This window comes from Dipodomys merriami, unplaced genomic scaffold (genome assembly GCF_024711535.1).
Source record: "Dipodomys merriami isolate MVZ:Mamm:240054 unplaced genomic scaffold, mDipMer1.0.p SCAF_1, whole genome shotgun sequence".
Lineage (NCBI taxonomy): Eukaryota > Metazoa > Chordata > Mammalia > Rodentia > Heteromyidae > Dipodomys > Dipodomys merriami.
This window is the reverse complement of record NW_027202270.1, coordinates 27,864,730-27,887,849: the sequence shown is the minus strand read 5'-3', so window position 1 is coordinate 27,887,849 and position 23,120 is coordinate 27,864,730. Positions and strand designations below refer to the sequence as shown.

Below are 23,120 nucleotides of genomic sequence, written 5' to 3'. Positions count from 1 at the left end.
CTGTGTTAATTAATTCCTCTTTGAGGGAGGTCTGAAACTGATGGGTAAGAAAGGGAAATTTTAGCAAATGGAAAGAAATAATGAACTACTCAAAACAGAAAAAAATATAACAATATGTTTCCTTCTCAGCCTGTCCTAATCATCTCTTACCTTCTTCCTTTCCTGTTAAACTTGCACAGAAGTTACCAAAAAATGGCCCATTCTCAGACACCTTCCATGCATCTCCCTCCAATATTAAGATCAGTACCGCTGGGCCAGGCACCAGTGACTCAACGCCTGTAATCCTAGCTACTCAGGAGAGTGAGAGCTGAGGATCACAATTCAAAGCCAGCCTGGGTAGGAAAGTCCATAACATTCTTATCTCTACTTAACCACTCAAAAATCCGAAGTTATTCTGTGGCTCAAAGTAGTAGAGAGCTAGTTTTGAGCAAAAGAGCTCAAGGACAACTCCCAGGCCCTGAGTTCAAGCCCTGTACCACCACCACCACCAACAACAACAACAAAAAATCAGTATGTACAGGGACCAAAACTAACACCTTAACACTGGCATAAAACTAACAAGTAATTTTCAGTTTCAGGATCTAGTCCAGGACCCCACACTGCATTATTGAGGTCTCCTTGGTTTCCTGGGTTCTGTCCGTTTCTTGGTGTTTCCTTGACTTTCATGACTTTGATACTTTGAAAAGTAGTCACTGATTTTGTAGAACATCCTTCAGTTTGGGTTTGCCTCATGACTTCTTATGTTAAATCAAACATTATTTCTGGTCAGAATATTGCAGAATGATATATTGACATGTTATATCAATATATATATATACATATATATATGGTGTCAAACATTTTTTTCATTAGTCTGCTGCATTTGTTCACTTTGCAGTTACTACTATTCCTTGTGTAATTAATAAAAATCATGATAAAACATGAAGCTCATCCCCACATCTTGGTGGTTTCTTTAGTCATAGTTGTATATAGTTCTATAGGTTTTGACAAGTACAAATGGATATACCCAACAGTTCCACAGTCCTAAATCTCCCCTGACACTCGCTTTCCCTAACAGTCACTGATGATGTCCATTTCTGGAGCTTTATTATCTCCACTTTGTTGTAAATGGAAGCAGATTCCATGTTACCTTTGGATTTGCCTTCTTTCTTCAGCCAAATATATTTTTTTAATTTTTTAAAATTTTTATTTTTTGTATGTTTTTAATTATAAAAATGTTGTACAAAGACACTATGTTGAAAACGAACTTTATAATTGGGGGGGAAGGGAGTGTAGTTGTGGAGGTGGGAGGGAAGGGATGGTAGGGGAAAAACAAAGGAGGAAGCAACAATGCTTGATCAGAAATGTACTCATTTACCTTGCTCATGTAACGGTAACCTCTCTATACAGTATTTTCACAATAAAAAACTTATTAAAAATGTTGTACAATGGGGTTACAATTACAGGAGCAAGGTAATGAGTATATTTCCTATTGAGCATTGTTGCCTCCTCCTTTGTTTTCCCCCTACCATCCCTTCCCTCCTACCTCCACAACTACCACCCCCAACCCCCACCCCCTGCTGAGGACAAGCAGAAAAGGCCAAAAGCTATGAACATATGACCATATAAGATGATGTTAAGCGAAATGAAGCCTAAGATAGGGATACAAATATCTTTTTTCTTTCTTGCTATTGTTTCTAACGTATTTATAATGTATCCTGTGGGGTTTTTTTTGTTGCCTTGTATATCCCTCCCCATGGTATAACCCCAATTTTCACTGTATTTGATGTCAGTGCCCTGCATCTTGTATATACACTTCTCTAATTTGGGGAGGGGAAGGGAAAAAACAACATGCTTAAATAAGGATACAGGCTGACCCATTGTAACAATGAGATGTACAAAACACGAAGCCAAATCTGTTTGATCTTCATCTATGTGTATGGGTAGTGTTCCATTGTGTGGATGTTGTACTCCCTTTTTATCACATGATTTGTGATCCTTGACCCTGCGTCTAATGTTTATATTCATGAAATTTCCCACTGCATTGATGCTTGTTGGATTGCTTCTTGGAATTCTGAAATTGTGACTGGAAATTATGTTTTTCATCCTTCTTTTAGCACAGAATATACCTCTTCATCTTGTTTACTGTGATAATTTGCTGCAAACATCAGTCATTTTAACATTCCAAGGAAGATTAGAGCTACCCTTTAATTATTTTTGGAAAGACTGACAGAGAGCGTATGGATAATTGAAATCTTCACAGAACCCACAAGCCTTGTAATAACTACCTATTTTCCCCCAACTACTTAAAGGTAGCGAAATGGACTTATTTTAAGTTTTATATTCTTTTCCTTCCTTTACTCATCCTCTGGTAGAAGTACTAATGAGTCCTCAGGTGACTACAAAAATGGAAAGGCGGAGAAGAAGGAGAGGCGTGGGCTGTGGGTAATCTACATAGTGGATAAAAAGTATCTGAACCACTGAGAATAGATTTGCTCGATAGTAAAATAGATCTAAGTAGGGCTTAGGTGTCTGATATATTTTTGATTCACATATAATCTTAGCACTTGTTAATTCAATGATGAACCTATGGTCAGCCCTAAGAGTCTTACTAAAATAATGTGTGCCTACTGAGAATATACCAACCTTCTAGCTCTGAGATCTTTCCTAGCTACCTCCAAGCTCTTCTCCACAAAGCCTGAGATTTATTTGTGGCACTGGGAGAATCTTAATTACATCAAAGCTGATGTTTGTAATTTACATCCATTGATAGACATATGTGGTGAGTCTTCAGGGAATCTGTGAACGCTGAGAAATTATATATACTAACATAAGCAAATTTCTTGGGAGAGTAGAAAACTGTTTTAATCAGATTTCAACACTGTAAAACAAAATTAAGGCCGAGTGCAGTGATTCACGCCTGTAATACCAGTTATTCAGAAGTTAAAGGCTACAATAATCAATATCTATGTCCATTCAGACAAAAAAAATAGTGAAATCCCATCTCAACCAATAGCTAAATGTGGTGGCATCCACCTGCCACTCAAGTTCCAAGGGAAACATAAATAGGAGGATCATGGTGCAGGCCAGCCCAGGCAAAAGCACAAGCTTCTATCTTAAAAATAACTGGGGCATAGCGCAAGGGGTGAGAGTGCAATTCTCAGTACCACAAAACTGGGAGGAGTTCTTTAACCAACAAGATCAAACTACATAATTGCTTTCCTATCAAAATGTTAACTTGAGGGCTTCTCTTTCTTTTAGTCTTAGTGATCTTTCTTTAGACTTCAGAAGTATTCATAGATTATAAATATCTTAAGAGGAAGCATGAAACCTTTTTTTCTTTCTTCCAGTCTGGCATTTTTGCTGATTAATTATAGGTAGAGTTTCTAGGACTTTTCTCAATTTTTGAACCTCAGTCCTTTAGATCTATTTCTATGGGTTGGTAAGAAATAGCAATGTATTTTCTGCTTGCTTTGGCTACTTGGGAAGGAGAGACTGGTTTTGGAAAGATGACTATGAAATCTTGACAGAAGTATGAAATCTTCACAGAAAAACTTTTATCTTGGTGTTTAAACTTTGGATGCAAAGTTTACATTGCAAATTGTGTTACTGTGAAGAGTTGGCTCTCTAGCTCAAATAATCTCTCAACTGAGCTTTGAAAGCCTGGCAGAATGTTAACTCAAGTTCAAAGTAGCACTCAACCACTATAGCCTGCATTAGCCTCTCCTGTCAAACATGTTTGACATTGGAAATTAGTATTGGAAATATTGGAAATCACCCATCCCTGTTTTGTGTGTCCCTTCTGGTAGATATATATCTACATTTATGTAGATATTTACACATATGTGTACATATACACGCATGTATATGTCATTATTTATACACATATGTACTTATATAGCATATAAATATATGTAGATATAATATATATTTATATATAGATATTTATATACTATATATACTTATCTTCATGTATATAGAGATATTTAAGATATCTATATATAGTATATGTCTATAAATCTATATATCGATATCTATGTATATCTACATATACATATGTCAATATTTATATGCTTCAACATTTGCAAGCTGTGATCCTGGAGACTAAATTTGTTTCATATATATCTTTCATTTAAGCCACAGACAAGTTTTTTTAAAGCCGAGCCAATGTGTTTGTTTTCATTCACAGTAGTCTACAAAAGTAGACCAAACTTGCTAACCTAATGTTTTTCCATTTTCTAACCTGGTAGAAATCTCTGGCTCATGTTTGAAACCTCCCCATTGAATCTCAAATGCTTGCTAGAAATTAAGTTTCATCCCAAGTTTCATATTTTATAAAAAATAATCCCTCTCAAAATTCTAAATTTGCAACTGTATGTGGTGTTACAACATCTGGAATTATTCTGTGTTTCACCTGTGCAAATAATGCTATTGACACACAAATATTCAACAAATGTGGTATTGAGTTGTTTTTCTGGGAAAACTGGTAGATTTGTGTTGCTGTGACCACATATTCTTGGCGAGTGCCCTTTTGACCACTGGCATGCATTTGTGAAACTGTCTGGGACGAGGAATAGAGGCTGTGGTTGTGGAACAAGTCCAAGTTAACTGGTCCACACTGGGGAGGCAACCCATGACTTTGACCTCATTACCACAGTGTTCTAACCAATTGAGCTCAATAATTGAGTAATTGTTTCTTAGCAATCTGATCAAATCAGATGGTGTATAATAAAAGTCTGTCTCTGGACAGGGTGAAGGTGTCAGCAAAAGAGGGACCTTAAGATAATGAGAAATTTATCAAGTCCTCATGGTAGCTGCATATTACATTTGGCCAAGCAGTCACTAAATTGAACTTTGTCATTAGAGCTAATTGTATTTCTGGGCAACTTGAATTTAAAAAACCTAAACTTGTACTGAGTGGGGTCATTTTCAAGGATTCAGAATGTCTGGTTAATAACTGATAACATATGTACAAACGATTGAGGAACAAAGCTGGATGGAAAATACTTTCTGCACAATTGAAGGATTCAAGACCCTGTTTGGTACAGTGTATCCTTAGGTCACTCGACAGTGGGAGATTTTTGCATAAACATGGTCTCAAAGATTCTTTCAGCTCTAAGACAATTTTTTGGAAAAAAATTTTGAACCAATAAAAACATTTTGCATGCAAATCTCTTTGTACCTAAAAATACAAGTGCAATATTTTTCACAGAAGCATATAATTAAATAAGCAATATTTCAGAAGCACTTATTGAATAAATTTAGTTTTGAAAAACATTGGTGCTTGCATAAATCAATATGTAATGTGCATATTTCACATATGAATCTAATATATAAGTAAATACATAAATCGTACTTTTTAAGTGACATGACAGGTTCTTCATAACATTTTTTTTCAAAATGACAGTTTTTCAAAATTTTTACCTCTTTATCAAATAATCACTTTTAGATGTAACATTAACAAACTGTTTTGCAGTTACTGTTCATAAATCCTTTGATGTAGGCTTTACGAGTGTGGCCTTTTGAAACTGCTTCTTTTTTCTTCTGATTTACTCATTAATGAAATACTTTATATGTTGGCTTCCCAAATTACTAGTTCTTCTTTCTTTTGTTTCTTACTAATACGCTCAAATATTACTTTTACAGAATTGAGGTAATGGATGCATTTTCTTGCTCCTTTATCCAAACAGCTTCTTCCATCACTGGGTTGACTGGATTAATGAGCCTGTAGAGCTTGCTAAGATAGGTCCTGGAAGTGGTAAGGTTCAAATAAAATGAATCACAACAGCTTAGTTACACTTGGAAAAATACATTGGCTTGAGTTTCCAAATAACCTTCCAAAATGAAAAGCACAAGTACTGTGGGTTTCTACAGAATCAAATATAACTGTAATGTTTGTAAAAGGGATTAGTTATTGAAAGTTGCTTCAATATTAGATGGTGAAGTTTAGAAAGACTGAAAATGTGGAGAAACCAGAAGCATGAAATCCAAAGCCAAATACAGGTTGCAGATGCTCGTGGTGATGGGTGCCAATCCAACCATCAGCAGAGTAACACTGCTGGTGAGCCTGCATCACCATCCAAAGCCATTCAGAAACACAGGCTAACCGTTTCTATGCATCCTGGCAGATTTTTAAGAACCGTCAATGTAATAAACATATATCTAGGCAAAAGTAAAGTTTTCAGTGTCATCCCTTTGTGTGATATGATCCAAAATAGCCTCAGAATAAGGAGATACCCCTGGGTTCATTTACTTGGCTGAGAGTCACTGACATTTTTTAAAAGATACATTCTCAATCCATAATGTTTTGTTCAGGGCTCAGACCCCTGATTTGTTTAATTATGTGCTTTGGAGGATTTGTACATTTGGTTAGATACACACAAAAGTCGTCCTGTCGGTTGCTTTTGTTATTCTGTGAGAACACTGGCAGCCATTTTGTACTGTAGAATACTATCAGGAATCTGCCTGAATTACTCATGTGTGGTATTGAAGAAAGGAAAAATTAGCCATTGGTACAGGAAAGGGAGGAAAACGAAAATACACTTACAAAACAGAATAGTAGTTTCACAGTCCACTGGATAAGCAAATAGGAGCCCACTGCTTTGGACAGACTATAAATCAATTTCTGATTTCTTTGGTCAAATTGTAAATCATGGCCATGATAAGCTGCTATACATTTCCAGGTGAAAGTATACTTTTATGATGGTGCATTATTTGTGATTCTTCCTGAATTACTGATTAACAGAATATGTTGTTGAAAATAAAATTGTGATTATTATTTACTCCTGAGTATATATTCTTTATCGATAGCATATGACTGAAAAAAAGGTTTACATCCACTTTTATAGTGGTAGTAAAATCCCTATAGAAGACACATTCCTGTGGGGGGGAAAATTCTGTCTTTTCTCCAGGCCCCTTTGAACAAAAGGAAGCATTATTGATTTCATGATGGTTCCTAAGTGATTGTCACACTGGGCCAAGATCCTTTGACATGGCATAATGGGGCCTGTAGAATGACTACAATATTTGTACCATTCAGTTAAGGGATAATATTTCTATTTAATGATAATTGGTAAGTGAGGGAAGAGGTGACACTGTTCACAAAGAAATAGACTCATTACCTGACTTAAGTAACTCTAACCCCTCTGTACATCACCTTCATAATAAAAAATAAATTTATTAAAAAGATAATTGGTTGCTCTTCGTTTTGGAGTTGATAACTATAGCGTACTCACAAGGGAGAAACTACAGAGAGATATGTTTTCTACACTTTTGAGAAAATGAATGAAGGACACTGCAAGCAACACAGATTTGGCAAGTTTCATGAGATTTGTGTCTCTCTGGACCTAGAAAAGTCAAAGCCTTATGTAGAGCCTTATAACTGTGAGACATTTAGTATATACACATTTTCCTTCCCTCTCAACCTATTTGTAACTGAGAATCAATTCCATTTATGACTTACTCTTAAGGGACTTATAAAATAAAAAGGAGTAGTAGTTAACTTTTAAATCTAATACAAAATTTGAAATCTTACCTCTCCTTTATAAACTAAGTTAGAGCTTATACTTTTTAAATTACTTTTTTCAGTAGAGGGCTGGCGACTCCTGTCTATAATCCTAGCTACTCAGGAGACTAAGATCAGAAGATCATGGTTCAAATCCAGTCAGGGCAGAAAAGTCTGGGAAATTCTTCTTTATAATGAGCCATCAAGAAAATCAACTGTGGCTCAAAGTGATAGAGAGCAAGTGAAAACACTCAAGGATAGCACCTAGGTCCCAAAGTTAAGTCCCACAACAAAAAAGGAAAAAAATAAAAACTACCTTTTTCAAAAAACAAAACAAAACAAAAACCCTCTCCTGTGTGAGAGTACAGTTGGAGGTGTTATTGTTTAGAATTCTGTTAAGAACAGGATGAAATCTAATGACAAAGATGAGTGACGTCAAATTCTAGAGAAGGCATGCCTCACATGTATCTTTATTTGAAACCTAGGATTCAGGGGACTGCAATTTCTGAAATTTAGAAATTAAAGGTCTGAAACAGACAGCAAGTTTCTTTTTTAATAGATGACATCATACAGGTTAATCATCTTTAATGATGGCTTCGGCTTTAAATTTCATGCTAGAATTTGGTCTGGCACTTCTGAAAACAGGATGTTTGTATCACATGATGGGACTGGCCATCATAAGAACTAAAGTGACTTGGCTCTCTTGCACTGGCTTACGCAGTTATTCACCTTTACAGGTGAATAACTGTCTACCCCCCCCCCCCCGTTAAGTTTCACTGTGGCTGCGGACACTAAGCTAATCTGGTGATTTGTGGGTTCAGAAAGTATGTGAAGTTAGGAGGTATCCTTGAGTCCTTATTCTAGAGTAAAGGACATGAAATAGTATAAGTACTATATTCTGTGAAATCCTGACCCCACACTTGATTCAGCTCCACAATAGTTAAATTGTTTAGTATGCACCTGTCACTAAGATACCAAATTCAGCTAATTTACATGATTCTCTAGCACCCACTGGAGGGTCTGGCACAAGGAATGTGTTTACCATGTGTTCGTGGAATGAATACAACAGAATATATGAAGACCCAACCCCAGTCATTGAGTAGCTTATGCTTAAACAATATTACGATAGTGCTCTGCCCGCTTCATATACAGCTGCAAACATCAGCAAGTTTTCACCTCATCTCTACACTCGTTCCTTGAATCCATGTTCCTTCCAATATGTCCACAGAAGTTTTTCTTGCTTATGGAAAATATTGTGTATATCATAAAAGCATTAAACAGGAGTTCTAGTAAATTGGGATATCTCAGAGAAAGCAATCTCCAACAATTCTCCCTTAAGCAAGATTGCTTTTTCTTCTGCAGAAAAAGAAAATGAGCCAAAGTTAAGAGAGCTTTCACCTTTTGAGAAAAGTTTTAAACTTTCTTCACTTATTAGGAATCAATATACTAACTCATTCCTATTGTCTAAGGCTCTCTTACCAGCTTTATCATGCATTAATTACTTGCTTCTTTTGTATTTATACAATAATGCTTGACAAAAAAAACCCACATAATTTTAGATTTTTTTATGGCACAATGGAAAAGTTTTCCACCCCCAGGGGGAAAAATTCTGTGATGTTCTTCTCATTGTCTTTTCAGAGAATATTTTTATATATTATAAAGAAGAAGAATATTAAAAAGGAAAAAAGCCTAGTTATGCTTTATGTGACATTCACAAGGTTTAGAATCCATGTGATATAAAAGAACATTGAGTGAGCTATAGAGGGTTAATGCTGTGTGTTCTTAATTTTAAATTTCAGATAAATATGATTTCAGCTTTGATCCTACATGGACTAATTCTTTTGTCACTCAACTAATTAATTCAGTGTGCTAGAGAAAAAGATGCTAATTTGGGCATCAAAGAAGTGATAATTTTTTTTGTTTAATCAGAGTTATAAAGATAAATTCTACTCCCATTAGACTCGGTCTGAAGCTCAGTCATTTATTCTTGTTTGGTACAGATGAATTCCATAGAAAATGGTTTGCTTAACATCAGAAGATGGAATAATAGCATTCGAGATTCCCTTTAAAATATGCCTTTGCATTGTCATTGAACATACACACACACACATAGGTGTGCACGTGCACACACGTGCACACACGTGGCTTCTTCCTATTGCTCACTTTTTCTTTACACATAACAAAGTCAGGTCTCTTCATCTGCTTATTCTCCTATATAAATTGCATGTATGTTAACTTTGCGGTGTTGGAATATAAGTTGTATTTGACATTGTATCTAATCATTACAGATAAAGCCCCCAGCTTAAATGGAACATTGTAGCCCTTTCTAGTTAAAATTCTTTGTTTTTTGGGGGGTTTTTTTGCAATATAAGCTAGGATTTCCCTTCACAGGCTGTTTGCTGAGCTGCTCTCCACCCACCTGTGAATGGTAGTCTGAGCCATTTCCTTCTGCAGGATGAACTGTGATCACTGCAGAACACACACCTGGACAGAATGGGCATGGGAAGGCCAGGGCAGTGGGAGAACCTCCGGGTGACAGAAAATACAGTTAGAAATGAGGTATGACTTAGTCTCAAAACACTCTTTCCTTTCCTGGTTTTGGCGTTTCCGGATCAAAGGAAGTAGTGGAGGGAAAATAAAGGAAGGAAACAGGGGAAAAAAAGGGATGATGTTGGCCCACAAATAAAAAGGGAATATCTGGCTGTTGACTGAATTCCAGCCATGTGATGTATTTGAATGAGTGTTCAAGCTTTGTTTCTAGGCCATCAGTTGTGTCTATTTACTCAACCAAGCCTTTAACAAAAGCCCAAAAGTCCACTTAAAAAATAAAAAGGAAGAAGACATACATTGCACTGCTTTGAAATAAGTAAACATTTAATAAAAAAAAGAAAAGTCTTTCTAACTATTAAGAAAACATAAAAATGCAAGATCTATTTTATAATGCATTCCTTTAATGTTAAATGTATTTCCCAGAAATCCTAAGCATTTAGTCTGAGTCACTAGGGCTCTTGCCTAGCACATCTTGAAGCCAATGAGAGTGTATGAAAGCAATTAATCAAAGCTCACTGCGCTTCTGAAGAGCATTTCTTCTTCTGGAAAGCGGAGAGAGAGTAACTTAAAACCCAGTGTGGTAGTGACAGCTAATAAGCTTTTTAGAGTCCCTGTGTGGATCTGAAAATCATACCTTATTAGTATCTTTATCTTTCTTGCTCACTCATTCATGCTTATTTTCATTTAACTTTCATTTCTGGCCTCTTTTTCTTCGTTTTCCTTTCTTTTTTTCCCCTTTATCCTAACAGAGTGGTGAGTTAATAACTTCAGAGTCAAGAATTTTCATTTGCTACAAAAATGCTCAACAAAAGTAACAACTACCTAGTGCCTCACAAATCCCTTAACTGATATTTTTAGGAATCAGCCTTCCAGAGGCTCTGGTTTTGTTTTCATTTTTTTAAGAATGTTGGCTATTGGTGATGTACGTTTGCTTTACTTTACTTTCTGGACACATTAGAATGATCTTTAACGTCTTTGGTATTTCCAAATCCATTGCTTTTCCTAGCCCTTCAGTATGGAGAAAGCAAATTAGCTCAAGGTTCCCAACAGCTAAATTTAGCCAGAAAGCTGTTTAAAACTCTACCAAGCAGATGTTTTATCCACTTAGTTAGAAACCCTAGAACGTTAGAGGAACTCCCGGCTTTTTAATCCTAAAAATAAACATCAACATGTTTGAGACCTAAAGATGCCTGCCCAGAAATTAAAAGTGACCATGAATAGCAACTAGTGATGCCACACAGACACTTAGCTGTGAGCCAGGGTGAAGGGTAGACTGAAGGGAAGCAGTGGGCAGAGGTATCAGTGTGGTCCCGCAGGTGTGTTGTAGTCATATAGCTTTCATCATCCTTGGAACCAGCAAAGCCATCTCATGTGAATGTTGAAAACAACATCTCCAAGCTCAACATTTGATTTAATTATAAATCTTAATCTCAAGGTTTCATCTTCCTGACTAGGTTATGATTTTGAATGTTATTAAAGTATCAACTCAACTCAGTTTCTGCTTATGTAGACAGCTCAGAAAATGAATGCCCACCTACTTTTGAAAGCCAAAGAGTGGACTTACAGATGTAAAAAAAAAATTCTGTGATTTATTGACCCTTTGTCCCACCATTTCTGTGTTCTCCCCTTACCCACCCCAAAACAGACAGACTTACAAACAAGACAAAAGGTACAGAAAACAAAAACAGCAACAAACTAGGGGAAAACCCTCTTATTTCCATAGATACTATGTTGAAAATACAACTTGGGTTGGTGGGGAGGGGAGGAGGAGAGACAAACTGGGAGAAAGCGAGGGAAGGAGTGACACTGTTCAAAAAAGAAATGTACTCATGGGGCTGGGAAGGTGGCTCAGTGGTAGAGCGCTTACCTTGCATGCCTGAGGCCCTGGGTTCGATTCCTCGGCACCACATAAGCAAAAAGAAAAAAAAGCCGGAAGTGGTGCTGTGGCTCAAGTGGTAGAGTCTAGCCTTGAGCTGAAGAGCTGAGGGACAGCACCCAGGCCAGAGTTCAGGCCCCACAACCGGACCCAAAAAAAAAAAAAAAGAAAGAAATGTACTCATTACCTGACTTGTATAACTGTAACCCCTCAGTGCATTACCTTTACAATAACAACTTTATAAAAAGAAAAGAAAAAAAATTCTTTGAAAAGCATTCTGGGTGTTGTAGCATTTACTCCCTCTTTAAGAGTCACAGGTATTAGCCTGTGTCTGTCTTAGGGCATTTTATTGTCACTATAAGAAATACCTGAGGCTGGGTAGTTTCTAACAAAAGGATGCTAACTGAACTCACAATTCTGAGGGTCTAAGGTACACCATAACCTAGCTTCTAGCCTTGTGCTATGCCTTCATGGTGGAGAGCAGAAAGAGGGGTGTACAAAAGAAAGAGTAGGTGTACAAAAGAAAGACAACAGAGAGGTTGACCATTTTTGACAGTCTAGTATCTCTATGTCTAGCTGAGTCCCATAAGGCCTAACTCACTCCTAAGAGAACTATTAGGTTAGCTTAGCTAAGGTACTTCCATCTCAAGGCTCCAGGATTTTGCTTAGCATTAGCTCAAAACAGAAAAAATTTCCCCTTCTTCCATTACTCCCCACCCCCGGAGTGTTACTTGGTCAACTTAATACCTACCCTAACCGCAAGTAACATCCTACTCCCCAGCCAACCACAGGAGACATCCTGTGCCCCAAGGGATAGCAGACTGCATCTTTAGTTTTCCCCATAGCAACCCTGAATCTGCATAGACTTCTCCTCACCTCCCAGCAGCTGTGGGCACCTAGCCTGCTACCTCCCTCCTTCATGACCTACTTGTCTGCCCCTTTATATGTTTATAGGTTTATACCCATTAGTCTGTAAGGTGCTGTGGGCTCTAGCTCTGTTGAGGCCCCCTCTGCCAGCTTTTCTCCCAGATAAACCTACACTAGCTTTGAGCCATCCCCTAACCTATTTTCTATGCCTTTTGGGCCCTAATATCTTGAGAAAGATATTACTCCATGGATGAGATGGTGCCCCTAAGATATAATTACCTCCCTTCTACCTCCTAAATTTCCCTCCATCTCTCAACTCTACCCCACTGAGGACCAAACTCCAGTCCAAATCCTAACACAATGGCAATCAAACATCCAGAGAAAGTAAAAAATAAATTAATATTACTTTTTCTTCTTATTCAACATTGGCTTGCAACAAACACAGATCTATTATTCTATCAAAAATGTTGACATAAAAGCAGGTAATGCCCTTAAGTAGCCAAAGAAAAATGGAGAGGTGAACTAATTGGTCAATTTTCACTGAATTTTTTTTTTCAGATTCATTAACTCCCAAGTAAAATGGGAACCATGGAAGCGAAAGAAACAAGGAAAGACCTTTGTGACATAAATTTTAGCAGCAAGGAATAGCTGCAGTGCACAAAACCATAGGAGATTACAAAACATGGAAGTTAATTTCATCAGCATATGCATATGCTAATTCAGAACCGAATTTAGAATAAATCAGACAACAGAAACCTTTTATGGGTGGATTTCAGAATAAACTATGGAAATAATAGTCAAAGGATTATGAACTTTTGTGCCTCATACTTTGCTTGAGCTATTTCAAACTGTATAATTTATAAAATGATAAGGAAATATCATGCATAGTTTGTAAAACAGCTAATTACAAGGTGATGAACCATTATCCAAACCCAGAAAATATAATGACAATGAGGTTTGTTCATTTTCACATCTGACATTGTTCTGTAGATTTCTGACATTAATATTAGTGATGACTGGATTTTGAAGGCTTTCTGATTCATCATTGTCACTGAAAGATATTTCCTGATTGCACTAGGGAAAAATACTCATTTCAAACTTCTGGTTCCACTTTCAGTTCATAACTGGCCACTAATTCGAAATGAGAAAGTCTGAACTTTTTCTTTGTCTGACTTTTTAAGTCCTCATAAGCCATTGTTCATGATTGCTTTTATATAGTGTGCACTTAAATAGAAGTAGAAGAGTTATGGTAATAATGGCATAAAACTTCCCGGCAGGATTGAGATGGAAATTGTAGACAGGGTTAGCAGAATTAAGAAATAAATTAAATGAGAGACTAGACACAAGAAAGACCAGAACTGTAACTACTATCAATATGTATCCATATATATATGGGAGCTTGGGAAGAACTTAAAAGTCACCATTACCTAGAACACCTAAGGAAAGAAATGGAAGGAGAAGAAAGTAGTTGTTGGGAAATTAAGTGAGAACTATCAAGAATTACATCTAAATATTTATCATGTTAAAAAAAACATCTAGGTGTACAAGACGTTATGTCGAAAATCGAACTTTTCAACTTTGGTGGGGGGAGGATGGGGGAGGATGGGAAGGAATGGGAAGGGGAAACAAAGGAGGAGGCTACAATGCTTGATAAGAAATGTACTCATCTTGCCCATGTAATTGTAACCCCTCTGTACAGTGTTTTCACAATAAAAAAATACGTTTATAAAAAAAACATCTAGGGGTTTGCTTAGTTAATTAGCTTGAGGGGTTAGATATTTGTTGACAATTAATGTTCTTAATGGTTACACTCTATGTATATACTCAATGTGAGATGTAGTGGGTGCTCATGTATGAATGACTAAATGAAACATTTTCAAATTCCACATTTCCAGGTAGTTTTTAAAGGCTCTCTACATAGGCAAAATAGTCACATTGGTGAGTCTGGTATTAGCTTTTTTTGTAACCTATTTTAAAGGCTATAATTTAGGTACTTGATCTTCCCTGATTTCTTAAATTATACCAAACAACCTTGTTTTATAGGTAAGAACTCTATTTTTTATACATATTATGGCATAACTGATATATACATTTTCTAGAAACACCTCTACTTCTCCTTTTCAACCCCATAGTAACAGTTTTGCTGTTTTTTTTCCTCTAGCTGCTACTTTTTCCAAGCCTTCTTCCCATCTAGGTCTTTTCTCTCCAGACCAGCTGTACACATTTATCCTCTTCCTCTATCAAGAGGTTTATTTTCCTACACCAGTGTTCTTAGCAGCATTGTTTACAATAGGCAAAAGGTGGAAACATGGTCATTGATGGACAAACAGATAATAGAAATACCTTATGTGTATACAATGGGATATTATTTAGCCTTAAAAAGGAATAATATTATCCAGGTGCCAACAGCTCATGCCTGTAATCCAAGCTACTCAGGAGGCTGAAATCTGAGAATCACAGTTCGAAGCCAGCCCAGGCAGAAAAGACCGTAAGACTCTTATCTCCAATAAACTATTCAGGTGGTAGAGTGCTATCCCTGAGCACAAAGAGGCTCAGAGAAAGTACCCAGGCCCAGAGGTCAAGCCCCAGGACCAGCAAAAACAAAAAGAAAAGAAATTGAACCTTAAAGGGCAATTATTTATTGTTCCACTGGCATGGAGCTCCTGAAATAGTCACATTTACAGTGACAAACAGTAAAATAGTGTTACCAGGAAGTGAAAGAAGAGAATGTAGAGGTACTGTTTCGGTTCGGCGTGGTGAAAATCTCTGTGTATGTTCGATGCTGAAGGTTGTGCAGCAATAGGAATGTACTTGATGACTCTGAACTGTACATTGGAAAATGGTTAAAGTGAAAATTCTGTTTTGTAAATAAATAAATAAATAAATAAAGCATAAAAGAAAAGCATTTAACCCTTTTTCACTTTGTTCTATCTCCAATCTCTATTCCTTATTGTTACTATTTTTTGTAATAGGAGCACACAAAGGTTCCATAGTAAAAGTCAGCTTGACCACTTCCGTCCTCAACATTGCCTGAATGTACAGTCTCCATGTTGCCAGCTAACCTTCTTGAACTCATTGTACCGGCTCATACTTTTATACTTAGCCTGTATCCTGCTTGGAATCAAATCCACCTAACTGTTGCTCTCACCCCCCACCATTGATTTTTTTCTTTTTTTGGCCTAGGGCTTGAACTCAGGGCCTGGGCACTGTCCCTGAGCTTCTTTTGCCCAAGGCTAGTGCTCTACCACTTAAGCCACAGCACCACTTCTGCCTTTCTTTTGTTTATATGGCACTAAGAAATTGAACCCAGGGCTTGGTGCATACAAGGCAAGCACTGTAGCACTAAACCACATTCCCAGCCCTCTCCCATTAATCTCGCTAGGGTTATGAATGACTTTGTAGTACCAATCCAAGTGCACATTTCAGTCTTCACTTCCTGGATTCTCAACAGCATTCTCATCTATTAACCACATCCTTGCTGCAATGTTCTTAGATTCCCTTGCAACTGCACTCTCCAGATTCTCTTCCTAGACATCTATCTAATCTTTCTCTGTTTTGTCCACCTTCCTCCTCTGTCCAACCCTTGAAGGTTACAACTCCTCAGACTTGGGCCTGCACCTGAGCCCATCTGCTTGGATTTCCTAAAGGCACACTAAAATTGTTGTGTTTAAACTGTGCGCCTCTTCATTGACTCAGCCAACTCTGGCAAATCACTGCCATCTCCTCTCTTCAACACTACTTCTGCAGTCCAAACAGCCACCACCCTCTACTCACACTCCTGTAGTCATGTCCATCAGCTTAGTGTGTTTACTTATTTTTCTTGATGCTTTTTATTTCATCAGCAAGGATAGTCTGCTAGGCAAGTGCTATACGACTTAGCTACATAGCCAGGTAGTTATTTGAAGATACTTATCACATCTTATTACCAGTTACACTTGTATTTGTCTCCTACCCACTCTTTAAATCTGTTTTTCTCCCCTACTGTGTCTACACCTTAGAGAAATATCCTAAAGTCGTTCTAACACTAAATCCCAAGCTTCTCTCAGGCTAGTTTTTCCATTCACATCCTATGCAAGTGTCCCTCTGCTATCCTGGCTTCGGTCACCCTGCCCTTCTTTTACCACATGGAAAGTATCATGCCTTGCTCACCTCTTGCCCTCTGAGTGTGCTGTTCCTCCCTGTGCAGGCTTTCTATTCATTCTGCTCATCTAGCTCTTTCCAAACTTGTATTTTCAGCTTAATATCACTTCTTCATTGAGGCTGTCCCCAGGTATCAGCCTGCTTTCATTTGTCTCTCCTAACATCTTTCTTAGCACTTTTTACAATTTGTAATTCTATAGTTCTACTTGTTAATGCTTGTTTGGTGACTGACTTCTATATGAGAATGGAAATTCCTTAAGGACAGTGTGTGATTTTGTATTTCAATGAATTATCAGCCTATGTCTAATGCATATGATAGTATATGGCACAGAGTAGTTGTCTAATAAATATTGTTAAATAAATCAGTGAGAACATAGTAAGAAAGGAAAAAGGGAGAGAAGGAGGAAGGGAAACAAATAGAACAGTGAAGGAAAGAAGGAAAAAAAAGAAAAAAGAAGAGAGAAGACATTTTCCATGATGCTGTTTCATATACCCTCTATGGAAATGAACAGGGGCAGGTGTTTTAAGCAAACTTAAAATTCATGAAAACCTAAATTTACATAATGAAAATGTTGAAAGGTGATTTTTCCACTTTACAAAAAGATCCATCATAAGATTATTTAAACAGGCTATCCAGGTACATGTAAAATAAGATTCTATTGATTGAAACCATATGTGTGCACAGAATTTTTCAGGAAAGTATCTTTTATATAAAGCAAGGTTGACCTATAAGCAATTTCCTTAAGGCACCCAGCCCAGAATGATCAACGCTCAAATTTCTAAAGCAATAGATAACAGGAGGCCTGGAACTCAGGGACTATCTGAAATCCTAGAAAGTGAAGCAGTGATCTTAGCCAGTCAGGATCCTAATGACTTTTTTTTCATGAAAGTAGTTCAAGAAGAGATGAACTTCCCCAATTGTCCAGTTGGTATCTCCACAAAGTAAGAATAGCTACAGCATGGTCTCCAAAATGGCTGATATGGAATGGAGAGAAAAGTTAGAAGTTAGCAAGTCAGTGCTTTGTTCCTGATAACTTTGCCTCTGCCCCAGTTTTTACAGTTAGTCATTAAGTCATTGCTTGCAAAACTGTGAAAATAATTCAGTGTGTTGATAAATAAAATTAATTTAACTTCTCCGGGTCTCCATTTTCTTATTAAACAATGTAGGAATCATTTTTATTTTTTGTAGGTCATGGGGCTTGAACTAGGGACCTGGTCTCTCTCCCTAAGCTCTTTTGCTCAAGGCTAGTATTGTACCACTTTGAGCCACAGCGCCCCTTCTAGTTTTCTGGTGGTTAATTGGAGATAAGAGTCTCACAGACCTTCCTGCCTGGACTGGCTTGGTATAGCAATGGTCACATCTCAGCCTCTTGAGTAGCTAGGATTACAGACATGAACCAGCAGCACCTAACATGGGAATCCTTTTTAAGATTGTTTCTTCATAATGGTATGCTTACACCTTCCCCAACTTTATACAATAAGCATTCTGTATGTCTAATACAATAAAATTCACAGCTATTTCTGCTCTGGAAAAAATAATAAAAGATTGGGGGCAGAGAGCCGGGGGAGATGGGAGGACAGGAATGGGAAGGGGAAACAAAGGAGGAAGTTACAGTGCTTGATAAGAAATGTACTCATTACCTTGCTCATGTAATTGTAATCCCTCTGTACAGTATTTTCACAATAAAAAATCTTATTAATAAAAAAACCAAAAAATTATGAATTTTCAATCAAAACACTTATAATATTTGTCAAGTTTGCTGACTTACTGACAACTCTTCATGAATAGAAAAAATGTCATACAATTTAAAGCTATCATTTTTCTTTATTAAACATATTTCATTATTGTGGAAACATAGTAAGCTATTCTTGAACTACTGTACAAGAAAAATATTTTAGATACCAGAAGGAAAAATTATGTATGGGGAATGACAATAAAAATCATGGTAGATTATGAGTAGGTTAATTTTACCCTTCAAAAAAAATCAACTACTTTTATTCCAGAAAATTCAAATATAGAAGAAAATGTATGGGACATTGAGAGCAAAAGCAAACCTAATTATCTACAGCTTTGAAGACATTTTCAGTCTCATCAACTTCATTTCTATATAGACTCCCCACAATTTTAAACTTTCTAACCAAATATGATTATATTCAGTGACATTTTGAGAGAAGAATTATTTATCCTAAGTGATATGCTAAGATATGAGCCATGAATGTATTTAGAGTAATAATGTTGATTCTGACAACTCTTCTGCATAGGTCTCCAAAGCTCAAGAATGTATTCATGAAAATATTATTTAGATATCTCCTGCTTTATAACTTAAAGAGAAGCCTTGAATAATCAGCAAATATGAATTATATTTAAAAATTAATGCTCTTATATTTGTGTTTGTATTTTTTTCTGTTCCCAAGTCATTTCACTACTCCAGTAAGAATAAAAGAATACATTTAGAAAAGGATACCAAATAGAAATGGAAGGAAAAATTTGATCTAGGGAGTTAGAGCTAAATAATGGAGCTAAAAGCCAACAGTTGGTGAACTGAAGTTGGTGAATAGAGCAAATGAATTGACAATTGAAGTAGACATAGTTGAAGAACAAAGAAAATGAGAGAGAGGACTTGCTAATTGAAATCATAAATGAGAAAAATAGACGAAAGCCAGGAACTAGTGGCTCAAGTCTATAATTTTAGTTCCTCAGGAGACTGAAATCTGAGGATCATAGCTCAAAGCTAGCCTGGGCAGAAAAAGTCCATGAGACTTTTGTCTCCAATCAACTGGTAAAGACCCTGATGTGGAGATGTGGCTTAAGTGGTAGAGTGCCAGCCTTGAGCAGAGAACAGAAAGTGGAGCATGAGGCCCTGAGTTCAAGCACTACTACTAGCACCAATCAAACAAATAAACAAGGAAGGAGGGGGGAAGGAAGGAAGGAAGGAAGGAATCAAAACTTAAGACTTCAAGGGAAAAGCAAGATGCAAGCTATACTGTGATGTGTCAAGAATTATGCATATTAGCAATGACATTTTCTGGTGTGATACTTGAGAGTTGTCAGTTGACTAACAGTTCTTCTGTAAATGATGCACAATCTGGAAAGGTACAAGTATATGCCCACTTTTATGGAACTCCAAAGAGAACAGATACACGAGAGCTTATTTTCTAGTTCTATTATTTTGTCTATTTATAGCCTAGGAAATTCTTCAAAATGTATATGTCAGTTCTTTATGTGAGGCGCTTCTAATTTCCTTTGCCTGTGCCAGAAGGAGGAAAGAGGAATAGGGAGAACCTAAAGATGTCTACTTTTCTAGGTCACTTCAATAGGTAAGTAGGTAGGTAGGTAGGTAGGTAGGTAGGTGGGTAGGTAGGTGGGTAGGTAGGTGGGTAGGTGGGTAGGTAGGTAGGTAGGTATGTAGGTAGGTAGGTAGGTGGGTAGGTAGGTAGGTGGGTAGGTAGGTAGGTGGGTAGGTAGGTAGGTAGGTGGGTGGGTGGGTGGGTGGGTGGGTGGGTAGGTAGGTAGGTAGGTAGGTAGGTAGGTAGGTAGGTAGATAGGTAGGTGGGTAGGTAGGTAGGTAGGTAGGTAGGTGGGTAGGTAGGTAGGTAGGTAGGTAGGTAGGTGAGTAGGTGGGTAGGTAGGTAGGTAGGTAGGTGGGTAGGTGGGTAGGTAGGTGGGTAGGTAGGTAGGTAGGTAGGTAGGTAGGTAGGTAGGTAGGTAGGTAGGTAGGTAGGTGGGTAGGTAGGTAGGTAGGTAGGTAGGTAGGTAGGTAGGTGGATAGGTGGGTAGGTGGGTAGGTGAGTAGGTGGGTAGGTAGGTAGGTAGGTGGGTAGGTAGGTAGGTAGGTAGGTAGGTAGGTAGGTAGGTAGGTAGGTAGGTAGGTAGGTAGGTGGGTAGGTAGGTAGGTAGGTAGGTAGGTAGGTAGGTAGGTGGGTAGGTAGGTAGGTGGGTAGGTTTGTGGGTAGGATAGATAGCTAGCACTAGAGCTATACACATACATGCATATACCTGGACATGATTAAAATTTACTTTTTAATATGGAAAAGGAACAAATAATGTTTTTGTAGATTCAAGAAGAAGCCTTGTCTTACCCAAAGACTATGCATAATTGGGTGAGTTTGCCCCCTAGTTACTGGGAAATAGCAAATCATTCTCTGTCCATGTGTGTCAGAACCAGAACTATAGGAGACTGCAAGATTTGCTCCACAAAGCTCGGCTGGGGGAAATGCCTGTCACATAAGGACATGTCATAGAAATAATTTCACCACAGCTTTTTCCCCCTTTTTCTTTCCAAATATGCAGATTCCTTTTTCCTAATCATGCTGAGATGTTCTAGTAAAGCATCTCAATTGCTACTGATATGCGGGTTCTTCTGGAACCCCAAAGTGGAGTGACTCAGAAACGAGGGGCTGCAATGGAAAATGACAGTGACCTAACGGGAAGGGCATAGCACAGGAGGTAGTGAAATTCCCTGGCTCAGAACAATCCAGAGATGTTGTTGCTTCAGTGGAATAACAAAACCATGTGTTCCCTAAAGCCCCTTCCTGCCTGTCATTCTGCAATCCTAGCAATTTCACCTTAAAAAGTCATCATTGCTGTTTTTTAGTTACTCATTAATGATCATCATTTAGTTTTTTTTAACTCTCTATTGAATAGTTTGAAATTATTAGTCTTTTAATTACAAGAAAGAAACAGAGGGGAATTTAATAACTTTATTTTCCCGCCTTCAACATCTCATTTTACTTCCATTTTATACAGGTGATATTGTATTGCTTAAAGGACTGTGGCTTAATGAGTTTGTCTCCTGTCTTTCTCTAAGTTTGCCACGAAACAACATGATTATTGTTAACTCTCTCCTTCACCTCTGTCCAGATTTGGAAAGAAGAAAGATGAGAAGGGTGGAAAGGCTGAGCAGAAAGGTGCACTGAAATCTGGGACCCTGGGAGAAGGAGAGTTGGAGAAAATGAAAGAGGAGCGGGACCGGTGAGCAGAAATGCTGAGCCCTTTCTTTGGTTTGAGTCTGTGATTTGAGTCTGTGATCTGTGTTTAATTTTGTTCTTGCAACAATCAGGAGAGACATGAAGAGGTACAGCAAATTGACTGGCATAAAAAAGAAAGATATCTGATAGAATTCCCTCTGCCTTTATAGAGAAATTTCTATCTTATTCTAGAGAAGAAATTTACTTCATGTTTTTATTATTCTAATACCTATAATGTCGTAATATGCCTCTCCAAGCTTTGAATCTATCAATACACACTCCCCTGTGTTTAAACAATGAACTTCTAAAAAAAAAAAATTTCTTCCAAAGGTCATTAGGATATTGATATTTAGAACTCTCAAATTCCCATAATCTGTTCCTCATTTTGACAGGCTGCTGTATGCCTTTTTAATTTTATTTGGCGAAATCCATTTGGCTAGTGTAATTTGAGAAGTACACGTCCTTCATTTTTAAAAAGCCACGGTCTTTTATTAGGCTATCAGCAAGCTGAAAAGCATGTTGCCCATCTGTTAAAGGGCCGGCTTCATTTACTGAAATAATGACGGTTTGCAAGGGCTGAATTCTCCTATTTGAGGAGCATAATGTTCCATTTGGACAAGAGGTTCTTCACATATCTTTGATGTTAACTCTGGCACTTAGCCCAAGTGGATGTGTAAATGTCTGATTTTGAAACATGTAATTGAATATTCATATTTCTCCTGAAAATTCTTTGCCTTCTCAACTAAATAATGCTTGGACAAAGAATGAGATAATGATAAAAACTAGCATATAATTTTTAGCATTTCATTCAAGCTTCATTCTGTAGGAGGTCAGATTTCTCCAACTTTTCTCTAGCTTATTAGTTACATTCACCCTTGCAGCTTTTAAAGAGTCATGGGTTTTTTGTGTGTGTGTTGATTTTGTTTCTCTATATGCGATCTAAGAAAATCATATGTATCTATTGTATTTTCTAGCACACAGCAGTCTAAGAGTATCTACTGTTAACCTTTGACACCTATCATGGAGTCTATTCCTGTTGAAAAAAGCTGACTTTATCAATCGTGAAGGGAAAAAAAAGCTGTTTAGTTCTTTCTCATTTTTGAGAGGTTGATGAGCTCTGTTAGGGTCACCAGAGCAGTTAAAAAGAAATCAAGTGTTTTGCATTGTTGTTGACTATTCTGACAGAGCTATACCAACGGCAGGGAAGAGTTTCTCCCTGGTAGCCCAAGATTTAGT

The 23,120-nt window shown here is 37.4% G+C and overlaps 1 protein-coding gene across 2 annotated transcripts in view; it reads left to right on the top strand.

Moving 5' to 3' along the window:
- Pard3b (par-3 family cell polarity regulator beta) overlaps positions 1–23,120 on the top strand; it is a 990,481-nt gene that overhangs the window by 747,311 nt on the left and 220,050 nt on the right. For both annotated transcript variants that reach the window (XM_070018756.1, XM_070018767.1), the window contains one exon: positions 21,778–21,888. In XM_070018756.1, coding sequence (XP_069874857.1) covers positions 21,778–21,888 — 111 coding nt within the window. The remainder of the gene's footprint in view (positions 1–21,777; positions 21,889–23,120) is intronic.